A 12139-nucleotide genomic window follows, 5' to 3' on the forward strand; every position below is an offset into this window, starting at 1 on the left:
TGGGAGGGGCAACAGTGGCTCAGTAGCAGAGTTCTCGCCTGCCATGCCAGAGACCCAGGTTCGATTCCCAGCGCCTGCCCATGTCAAAAAAAAAAAAGGAATGCATTATGAATAAGGAGCTCCAGTAAGATTAACTACCAATTTCTCATCAGAAACTATGGAGGAAAGAAGGCAGTGGAACAAAATATTTCAAAAGCTGAAAGAAAACAATTGCCAACCAAGAATTTTACATCCAGATACTGTTGTTGTAGAATGAAGGGGAGATTAAAGCATTCCCAGGTAAGTAAAAACTGAAAGAATTCTTCACCACCAGAACTCCCTATAAGCAATGCTGAAGAAGTTCTTCAGACTGAAAGGGAAGGAGAGTAGACAGTGGTATAAAGAAACAAAGATCTCTGGTAAAAGTAGCCATATGGGTAATTATAAATGCCAGCACTATTTTATTGTATTTTTGGTATGTAACTTCAATTTTTAACTTCTTACAGGTTCTAAACAAATACTTAGAAAGTAATGATAAAACTATGGTTTGACCATTGTGAACAGTATCACAATGTCTATGCATAGAGACATAATTTGTAACACATGGCGGGATGGAATGGTATAAGAAGAGTGTCTGTGTGTACTATTCAAGTTAAGTGGGTATCAAATGTGATTGTTATAAATTTACGTTGTTAAATTTAAGCCCCATGGTAGCCACAAAGAAAATACATGATATATATATATAAAGAAATGAGGAAAGGCTCAAATGGCACAGTGCAAAAAAAAAATCAAATAAACATGAAAGCAGGCATTAATAGAAGAATTGAGGAAAATAAGGATATAAATCTTATGAAGACCAAATAGCAAAATGGCAGAAGAAAATCCTTCCTTATGAATACTCTGAAGAGATTGACAGAATGGATTCATAAAAGCATGACCCAACTATATGCCGTTTACAAGAGGCAAACCTTAAATTCAAAGACCTGGAGTATGTTGAAAGAACAGGGTGGAAAAAATAAACCATTCAAATAGCAACCAAAAGAGAGCTGGAGTAACTATACCAATATCAGATAAAATAGACTTTAAGTCAAAAACTGCAATGAGGAGCAAAGAAGGTCACTATATACTGATAGAGTGGTCAATTCAACAACTATGATTATAATATAACAATTATAAAATATATAAGCACCTAACTACAGAGCTAACTACAGTTCATATAAAATATATGAAGCAAATATTATCATATATGCTTGTAGAAACAGACAATTCTACCTTAATAGTGGGAGACTTTAATACACCACTTCTATAACGGATAGAAAATCTATCCACTGGGCGGGGCAACAGGGGCTCAGTGGCAGAGTTCTCACCTGCCATGCCAGAGACCTGGGTTCGATCCCCAGTGCCTGCCCATGTCAAAAAAAAAAAAAAAAAAAAAAGCAATGCATTATGAATAAGGAGTTCCAGTAAGATTAACTACCAATTAATCTTTGGTAATTTAATTACAGGAAATCAATAAGGAAGTACAAGACTCAAATGATACTATAAACCAGCTAGACCTACAGACATACATAGGACCTTTCACCCAGAAGAAATCCTACAACTGAACCACAAAAAAGCAAACAAACCAATTTCTAATATGGGCAAAATGCTTGAAAAGAAGTTTCTCTAAAAGTATACAAATGGCCAATAAGTATATGCAAAGATGCTCAATATCATTAGCCACTCGGGGAATGCAAATTAAAAACAAAATGAGATAGCATTTTACAACTATTAGAATGGCTGCTATTTTTAAAATGGAAAATAACAAGTGTAGGAGAGGATGTAGAGAAATAGGAACATACATTCATTTTTGGTGGTGAATGAAAAATGATACAACCTTTGTGGAAAACAGTTTAGTGGGTTCTGAGAAAGTTAAGTACAGAATTACCATGTGACCCAGAAATCCCACTTCGAGGGATATACCCAAAAACTTGAAAGCTGAGAATCAAACACATATTACCATAACAATTTTCATAGTAATACTATGCACAATGGTCAAAAATTGAAGGCAATCCAAGTGTCCATCAACCAATGAATGGATAAACAAAATGTGGTATATATATACAATGGAATATTATTCAGCTATAAAAAGGAATGACATATTCAGCAATGCAACAACATGGAGGAAGCTTGAGGACATCATGTTGCGTTAAATACACCAGACATGAAAGAACAAACATCATATGATCTCATTGATATGAAATAATTAAAATAATCAAATTCATAAAGTCAGAAACTAGAATATAGCTCACCAAAACTGTGGTGGGGTTAGGGATTGGTGGGAAGTCAATGCTTACTTGGTACAGAGTGTCTGCTTGGAGTGAGGGAAATGTTTTGGTAATGGATGGTGGCGATGGTAGCAAAACATTGTGAATGTAATTAATACCATTGAAGTATGCACTTGAATGTGGTTAAAAGGGGAAATTTCAACTTATACTTATGTTACCATAATAAAAGTTTTAAAAAAAGAAAAACACATAAGGCTGTACCACACAATGAACCCTAATGTAAATTATAGGCTATTGTCAATAGTATAATTTCAATAATATAGTTTTATAAATTGTAAAAAAGGTGCCACACTAATGCAAAGTGCTAGTAACAGGGGAAAGTGTGTGTAGTGGGGGGGAAGGGGTGTATTGGAATTCTCTATTTTCTGCATGATTTTTCTATAAACCTACAACTTCTCTAACAAAAAAAAATTTAAGTAGTTGGCAAGCTTGTGCATGTTAGATACCCCACTGTGATGAACTTAAAAATTACCTTCCACATCTTTATCAGGCATTAGGCAGGTTTGATTGTATGAATTTTCCTCTGGAAACTGACTGCAATCTGTATCTTCAGGCCACTGGAGGCCCACAATCCCAAGAACAGACTCACAGCGTTCTTTGGCGTGCTCACACAGTGCTCTAAAAGGGCCAGAAAGACAAAACGTAAGAAGCAGAAACAGCTGTATCAGAAAAGCAGGTTTGTAATATGTGCAGGTTTCAATTCTGTGGGGGGGGGGGGGGGAATCTGTGTGCATAAGTGGTATATGTATGCAAATATATATAGATGCAAAAATACATAACAGGCATCTGAGAAACCAAGAAGAATAATCTCTCTATAAAGAGTTTATATTCCAGTAACATACATTCACTGTAAGAAACTTCATTGCAGAAGTAGAATGGAAATGTTTCCAAGATACAGATTCCCTTCTCCAGCTTGCTTTTCTCATTCTCTCTTCTATCTTTAGAGCAGACAGATTTTCCCAGCGCTTCTATTCCAGGCAGGGAAGTCCCCGGCAACACTATGGGGAGTCTGCCACCAAGGGTAAGGAAGCTACACAACACCCTCGTCTTAGGAGCTCACCCTCAGACGCCTGCCAGCTGGGTCAGCTCCTGTGCCACTGTGGCTTACTTAAGGCATTGAATCCCCTTCTTCAGCTTAGACCAATAATGTTAAAAAGCTCAGTACTTCTCTCAAACCCATCTCTATGGAGTTTAGGTTGGTTAAAATGAAGTTTGGGTTTTTTTAAAGCAGATAAACTAAGAATTGTGCTAGAGACTTTCACGCATGTTACTGAAAGCCTCTTTAGTGAAAATCTAAGAAACACAACTAAAATATCTGAAAAAGTTCATTGAAGTTTTGATTGAAGAACTTCTCAGGATCAGACTCATCTTAAACATCTTAATTTGAGCCCTGAAATTATAAATTATATCTTGGTGTAAATTTATTACAGAGAATACTGCATTAAGAAAAATCATATATATATGAAAGGTGTGCTGGTTTGAAAGGAAGTATGCCCCCTAAGAAAAGCCATGTTTTAATACAAATCTCATTTCTTAAAGGTAGAATAATCCCTATTCAATACTGTATATTTGAAACTGTAATGAGATCATCTCCCTAGATGATGTGATTTAGTCAAGAGTGGTTGTTAAACTGAATTAGGGGATGACACGTCTCCACCCATTTGAGTGGGTCTTGATTAGTTTCTGAAGTCCTATAAAAGAGGAAACATTTTGGAGATTCAGAGAGACTCAGAGAGAGAGCAGAGAATGCTGCAGCACCATGAAGCAGAGAGTTCACCAGCCAGCGACCTTTGGAGATGAAGAAGGAAAACGCCTCCCGGGGAGCTTCATGAAACAGGAAGCCAGGAGACCAAGCTAGCAGATGACACCGTATTCGCCATGTGCCTGTCCAGCCGAGAGAGTAGCCCTGACTGTGTTTGCCATGTGCCTTCTCACTTGAGAGAGAAACCCTGAACTTCATCGGCCTTCTTGAACCAAGGTATCTTTCCCTGGATGCCTTTGATTAGATATTTCTATAGACTTGTTTTAATTGGGACATTTTCTCAGCCTTAGAACTGTAAACGAGCAACTTATTAAATTCCCCTTTTGAAAAGCCATTCCATTTCTGGTATATTGCATTCTGGCAGCTAGCAAACTAGAACAAAAGGAAACTCAAATATAAGAATTTGGTAAGTGCTAGTAAAAGGATTTACTCATTACCATTGACCTTTCTCAGAAAAAGTGAAATAAACTTAGAAATAATTTTTAACATGAAACTGGTATATGGTTTATTGTCAATACTTTAAAAAGTATTTAACAGAAATTTTCAAAATCATGTTTGTACACACCAACATTAAATTTTACTCTCTCTACTTTTGTAATGTTTTCAGTTCCCCAAGTCCTTTTGACTTTTTATTGTTTCCTGTCCTGATGTTATAGATGTCCCTTACTTCGACACACTTGAATTTATTGTTTTCCTATCTCTCAATTACAAATATATTATTGCTTTTTCTTAAAGTTCTAAATTACTTCTGATCCTAACATATGGTTTCTGTAGCTATCATTCATATTTAGACAAATATATCTATATAGGCACCACTTGATGGAAAACAGCACTGAATATAGCTTTAACCCATCTCTGTGATATTTGTCTTATATATACCAAATTGTCTAACTACAACCCCTGACAAATGGCATAGTAGAGGGACAAAACTGCCACTAACCAGTTGTATTCCTTAACTATCATCACAGCTGTCATTATTCAAGGCTTACAATCAATCAAAATACTTCACATTTGCACACATTCAAGTAATCTCACACCCCTACCCCACAATTATTATTATCCTGTCTTTACAGGTAAAGAAACTTAGAGAGAGATGAAAGAAATTTTCCAAGGTTATACAGCAGTTAGAGAGGAGCTGGGACTTGAACTCAGCCAGACTTCAGAGCAGTACTTTTCACCAGTATTATCACTCAGACCTAAAGTCCAAGCTGAACTCTTAACATTCTGTTCCTTGTTTCATTCAATCAAGAGAAAAAAATGTCATCAATGTTCAAACCCTCAAAATTGGTATTTTGGGACTCTGTAATGTCTATAACTTTGAGTGCTATCAGAACATGGCACTTTAAACACATCCATGTGACCAGAGAAAGAGGCAGATACACCCTTCTGCTAACTCATGGTTTTGAAAATGCTTCTTGATCCACAAAAGGAAATACATCTGAATTGATTTTATTAAAGCAGATGAGCTGGTATCAAAAGCAATTCATATCTCTCTTGTTTCATATGTCAATAAGGAATTCCTACTCAAATATTTATTATATACTTCTCCTTCATCTTTTAAATACATCATTTGTTAAGTTCCTTAGCAACATTTACTTTGTCTAAACTCATCTGAGTCCTCATATCCTTGGTTCTCCCTAAGGTAAAATGTGGATGCATAGGGGACACCCCATCACTTTACCTGCAAGGGGGGATACGTTGGCTTGTATTCACATCACACTTTGGTACCAAGATGGTGCAAGCAAAGAACATGAGGTATTTGTAACAGTTGGTTTGAACAAGTGCAGGGAAAAGAGAGGACTCCCAGCTGATGGATGCTTCCTTCTGAGTCCTGTGGCCAAGGTAATTTGGGTAATTTGTGTGATTGTAGGGCAAATTCATGCAGAGTTCCAGCGTAATTGGCTCACATTGACCTAGCAAGACAACATACACACAGATATATACATATTTTAAATTTCACATATAAAACAATTTTAAAAAACACTTACAGAATTAAAATCTTACCCTTTTTCTTTAAAGTAGCTAAAACAAGAACACAAGTAATATATAACATTTCTCTATGGGCCAAAAAGAAAAATCACTTGGTTAATGAAGCACCATGGCAAACCAAGATTTTGTTGTATATGTGTAGCTGCGAGCATCGCACCCAGCATACACGTATCGGAAAGCCTTCTTTCACTTTTTCCCTAGGTTTGACTTACCTGAAAGCAACTGTCTTTTATGATTCCTTTTATTTACTTCAATTCACCTTCTTCTTCTGATTTGTTACTTCTAAAACAGTATACCCCCATTATCTTCACAGTCATTTAAAAGAAGTCAATGAATCTGATTAAACAGGCCATTAGATTACTTCCTTCTATAGATTTTATTGCTCACAAAGGGAGTCTTGAGTTCTGTTGGTTCCCCCTTGCCAGTGAGATAAAATCCAAACCCTTTAGTTGAGTATCCAAGACCATTTCACAGATCACAGCCAAACTTTCCAGCCACATCACTTATAACTATGCCACGGCAGCTTTCATGCATCCTGCCTGTTCCTCTTTCATCCCTTCCTTTCTTGGCATACTTCTAATCCTCCCCAAAATGCAGTCAAGTTTCTTGCTGCCAGGAGCATGCAGTAACCAGTGCCTGGAATCTCCTTTCCCACCTTCTCCAACCAGCTACCTCTCCTTTGGCTGCAGGCTCAGCACAAATCCTCTTCTAGGAAATCTTCCCATTCCCCCTTCCCACAAACATACGTGCAGCTCTTCTGAGCCTCTTAGCACCTTAGGCATGTTCCTGCCACACACTGATGGCACTCCACTCTTTTCGTTATTTGCTTATCTTCCCCACACAATTCTGAGATTTAGGGGGAAATGAAACTATCTCTTTATCTCAAAATCCGTACCTCATACAATGCCAGATTTTTTTTTGGTCTGGGCAAAAAAAAAAAAAAAGCAAAACTGAATAAAAATATAGGCTCTGCCCTTGAGGAATTCCATCATCTTGGTAGGAAGAAAGACATGTGCAAGTAGCTGCTCTACACTATGAAGTGCAACAGACAGGCACATTCCTTGAATGAGAGAGGTAATCAAGCAAGTGTCTTTGTAGAACTAGTATAGGCAGGCCCAAGACTTCATGCCTTATTAAAAGTAATTATTCAAATTACATTTAATTATTTGACTAAGATAATGGTGTGCAAATAGATTAGCCATTAGGGCTAGGGCTCCAGGACTACCTCTCGATTAAAGAATCTCAGGACCTCTTAGATATAATGTTAAAGAAAATCCTGAAACTGGCCAGACTAAAAACATCATGAATATAGTGTAACACTTCTCAGTTACCTGGAGAAACCGGCATAAACTTGGCACAATCTTGAAGCTGAGTGAGTGGAAAGAAGAGAGGGAAACAGAGGAAGTAAGAGGTTGGCTCTTTGATTTGTGAAAGAGGAGTAAGATCTAAATATTTTGTTTCCAAAGTACAAAAGAATACACTTCTTCATCACAATCAAAACAATGCAAAGATGCCTAGAGGAAAAGTTCAACCCTTCCCCTCCCGTCTCCCTTTTCTCTTATCTTCTCTCGAAACCAACAGACAGGCTTCAATCCTTCTATTCACTTACTCATATTTATACATTCAAGCATTTATGCACATTGATAAGAGATTGTCGATTCTTTGAATTGTATCATACCTATTACTTCAACTTGCTTTTGTTGCTTAATTATTGATTATGGGTATCTTACAACTCATTAATGAAGCTCTAACTCTGTATTTGCCCTAATTTCTTTAATATGCATAAACTTTTTCAAAAGATCATTCACACAGATGTTGAATGTGGTCTTATTTTTTCTTTCTGTATGCCTTCCTTTTCTCTCTACCTTTCCCACCCTATCAAGTTTAACTTTTTAATTAATATCTTTCACTTAGATGATTAATATGACAGCACATGGGCAATTATTCTTTTTTTGGATATGTGGTGAACATATGGCTTTTGATTTGAGATAATATATAACCACTAAGGGAGATGAAAAGTTATGATTGTATATTATTCTTGAGATCTCTATTGAATGTAGTAAGGTTGATTGAATCTTGTATTTCATTCATTCATAATGCATTCTTCACAGAATGCTAAGCAAGATAAACTCTCAAGATACCTGCCAACCCCCAAATTCAATGATTTATGGTATCCATAAACTTTTTTATCTTAAGTTTTAGACAAGCTCACTCTCCTAATTTAAGAAAGCCACTAGAGGGCAAACATGTCAAAAGTATGTGAGAATGTTTAAATGCTACAGGAGTGTTTTCAATGCCAATTTGCTGGGTGGCAAGCAGTGTCCTAAATATAGATGAAGTTTAATAAATATCTATTGAGAAAAATGATCCTGATAGAGGCACAATGGTATTTCACTTTTCAAAGTCCGTCAATGAGATTGTTAAGCTCAACTAAAGAGGGAATTGTTGAGGAAATGATGTTACATCTTTGTTATGATGGAACACTCTGAAAATTCTACAAATCATGTATTAAATGATGGTTTTTTTCATTAGAAAATGTCATTTCAGTACCTGATGGCATGCATAAGATTCAGAAATTTATCTTGTGCCTAAAACTCTAAATTCCTTTTTGCCATTGAGTTTGATGAGTTATTATAGAAATAATACCATCCCATTACAACTTTCTCCTTTGCCTCCAAAGTAGACACTGAATTTCATTGTTATTACTTCCTTGTTCTTCTTAATAGCCTTATTACCTAAGTGTGCATCCTTTCTAGCTACTATAGTTTAGGCTTACCCTTTTTTTATTCTTTTGTATTCTGTATGGCGAGATCATATTTCATTCTTTTTCCATGTGAGTATCCCATTATTGCAGCACCATTAGTTGAGTTCTGTTTGTTTGTTTTTTGCTTGTTTGTTTTTTTGGAAAGTGCATGGACCAGGGATCAAACCCTGCGTCTCCTGCTTGGCAGGTGAGAATTCTACCACTGAACTACCCGTGCACCCTCAGATTTACTCATTTCAAAAAACTTATTTTGTCTTTTAAGTCTCTCACAATCTACGAGCTCTTTCTCTATTCCCTATTTCCTCCTTACAATTTGACTATTGAAGAATGCAGGGATTTGACCTACAGAGTGTGGCAGAGTTTGGACATTGCTGATTGCACATTCCTGAGCATTGGCAGCTGAACCCAGAAGATCGATGAGGTTGCATCCACTTGGCAAGACAAGAAGTAGCTGTGGTGTTCTCTCATCAGAAAGAAACCAGAAACCAAGCCTGTTTTCTATTTTTGTGATTTCAGCAGCTATAGAATATCAATGTCTTAACTCAGTAATTCACTGTTACAAAATGGTAACGACTAATTCAACTATTCATTTTCCACTTATTAGTTGTGATATTTTTATAAAGAGCTAATTCCTCCGGGTTATTATTCGCTTACCCCGTGGTGGCGTTCACAGAGGAACTTGAGCGTGTCTTGGTGTTGGTCACAGTGAGTTGATATTCTTGAATGCGTGGTGTACTCTTTCAAGATGCAGTGTCAAATCATTTTTACTTGGGAAGTTTTCTTGAATTATGGGTTTTTGTCATTTTTTTGTTCCTTTTCTCTAGTTTTGTTCTTCAAAGATGTCTTTTATCCACTGAGCAGCTCTTCTTTGCCATATTCAATACGTACCCTTTCAATCACATTTTCTCTCTCTTTCAATTCCTTACTGCATTTTAAGTCTTCCTCCTTTTCTCTTTCCATTTCTCTTGATAGGTTGTGTTTATTTGCTCCAGAATTCGAGTCTGGCCTTCATTTCTAATAATGGCTTTTATTTTTATTTCAAACTCTTCCAAGAGTTCTGGCCTCTCTTTTCTGAGTTTCTCTAATTCACAATCCCATCGCTGTTTTACATCATATTTTCTTGACATCTTTTAGCTCCTCTTGAGCTAGAAGTTTCCAGGAAACATCCCTCTCTTGTGTAGTTTTCTCTGTCTCTTGCAGTGTTCAAAAATATGGTGACTATGGTAGAATGAATTATGTACCCCAACTCAGACATGTTCTTAATCTTAACCACATTTCTGTGGATGTGAACCCATTATAAAGAGAACCTCTGGAAGATGTCATTTTCAGTTACGGTGTGGCCAATTCAAGCAGGATGAGTCTTAATCCAGATTACTGGAGGCCTTATAAAGAGAAGAAACGGGAAGCCATGGTCAAAGAAGGCCACAGGGCGAAGATGTAATGAGGTGAGGTAAATACTCTCCAGTGCTTTTCCTTCTAAAAGTTCAGTAAAACCAATATTACATAAAGCAGATGAACAAAAACATATTGAGATTAAAGCACAAACAAATTCATTACAAAGAAAAAGAATAAGGAGCACAATAACCATTACTTATAAGAAACATGTTTTAAAAAGCATGCCCATAGAACACATCAAACCTGGAAACTGCTAGTTCAAAAGAAGCTAAAAGACATCAAGAAGATATGATGTAAAAGAGCAATGGAATTGTGAAGTAGAGAAACTCAGAAAAGAGAGGTCAGAACTCAGAAAAGAAAGTGAGCAGGAATCTGGAAGAGCTAAGAGGGGACTTTGTCACACGATAGGAAAGCCAGTGGCTGTGGCAAGCCAGCACTAGAACGCTACCTACACTGGGAGGAAGCTTAGCCTTCTGGCCTCTGAAACCGTGAGACAATAAATTCCTTGTATGAGCCAACTCAGTAGGTGCTGTCTGCCTTAGCAGAGAAGCAAACGAAGACAGTGACTTTCTTTCTGAGATTTCCTGGCTCTATCCTCCTCCTTCCACTTTTATCAGGAACTTGTTTTTTCTTCCTCTCTATTGTCCCTCTCCCGTGTGTTTACTGTATGCTCTGTAGAATTTTGATTCTATGCCCAGAAGTTTCTTCACGGTGTAAGAGCTTATCCTGGAAGTGAGCCCAGGAGCATCAATTTGAAGAGTTCATAGGGACTAGGCTGCACCAGCCACTCAATGCCTCCATGGGCTCCCTGCACTCACCCACTGGTGGAGCGGGCAAACTCTTATGATTGCAACTGCTGTTCTCAAATTGGTCTGCCGTGCTTTCCAGTTGATACGGTTTGGCCATTTCAGGAGTTATCCTGTCCCAGTTTCCATCAGACAATCCGTTGGTTCCCTCTGCTTCCTTTTCCTCAGACACTACAGCATGCAGGTCTTGTAGCTCTTGGCAGACTGTCCTCACATCCTCGTACTTTTGAGGTTTGTGGGGATACCATGACATTAGTGTTTTGTAAATGTAGTCCATGGGTTTTTTAAATTTGCTACATATATGCTTTACCGATCTTTATATGAGGATTTAAGGAGATATAAAGCTATTCTTCCCCTACCATCTTCCAAGAATTCCTCTTTACAATTATTTTTTAAGACTATAATTCCTTTTTCTACAAGTGGATTTTAAGAATAGTACCTCATTAGTAAGACTGAGCTCATTATAAATTCCTGTAGGTACTCATTTCAAGACATCCTTATCCTCAATAGACATCACACTTGTAGATGAACACTAGAGTTACATATTTTCCTCATTAAAAATATTACATTGCTAAGTTGGGGGGAGATTTATAGCAATATTGGTCCACCTTGCTGAATCTTAGCCACAGGTCCAATGAGTACACAGAAGTCCATTAAGAAATTATATTCCATTATGTTCTAGTCAACCTTTGTCAGATGAGCCTCTAAAGAATTAAAGAGTAGATGAAGAGACATGAGAAAGTTATCTCTTCTCTTTTATTTCTCTTAAAATTACAGAGGCTCACTGTTAACATTTATTGGGAACTTATTACGTGCCATCACTGTGCTAAATATATCACATATACTACCTCCCTTAATCTTAATAATTAACTATAATATTATTATGATGGTTTTTAGTAGATGAGTCTATCAAGTTTATAGAGGTTAAGGACCTGGCCTAAGATCACATAGCTAATAAACAGCAGAATCTTTATAGTATACGAACTCTCACCACACTCCTAAACTGAAGCTTGCAAAGAGAGGGGAGGGAATTGTCAGACCAGCAGAAAATCATTTGAAGAATAAAGTTGTACTCTTCAGTTGCATCTCCAACTCCAAGTAATAATAGTCTCTGTTA

At 37.0% G+C, this 12139-nt stretch overlaps 1 protein-coding gene across 2 annotated transcripts in view; it reads right to left on the bottom strand.

Annotated features, from left to right (window-relative positions):
* The window catches only part of CORIN (corin, serine peptidase), a 250569-nt gene that overhangs the window by 53106 nt on the left and 185324 nt on the right, over positions 1 to 12139 (bottom strand). For both annotated transcript variants that reach the window (XM_077136786.1, XM_077136787.1), the window contains exons 11-12: positions 5750 to 5981; positions 2779 to 2924 (exon numbers count right to left, since the gene is read on the bottom strand). In XM_077136786.1, the coding sequence (XP_076992901.1) occupies positions 2779 to 2924; positions 5750 to 5981 (378 nt within the window). The remainder of the gene's footprint in view (positions 1 to 2778; positions 2925 to 5749; positions 5982 to 12139) is intronic.

This window comes from Tamandua tetradactyla, chromosome 19 (assembly GCF_023851605.1).
Source record: "Tamandua tetradactyla isolate mTamTet1 chromosome 19, mTamTet1.pri, whole genome shotgun sequence".
NCBI lineage: Eukaryota > Metazoa > Chordata > Mammalia > Pilosa > Myrmecophagidae > Tamandua > Tamandua tetradactyla.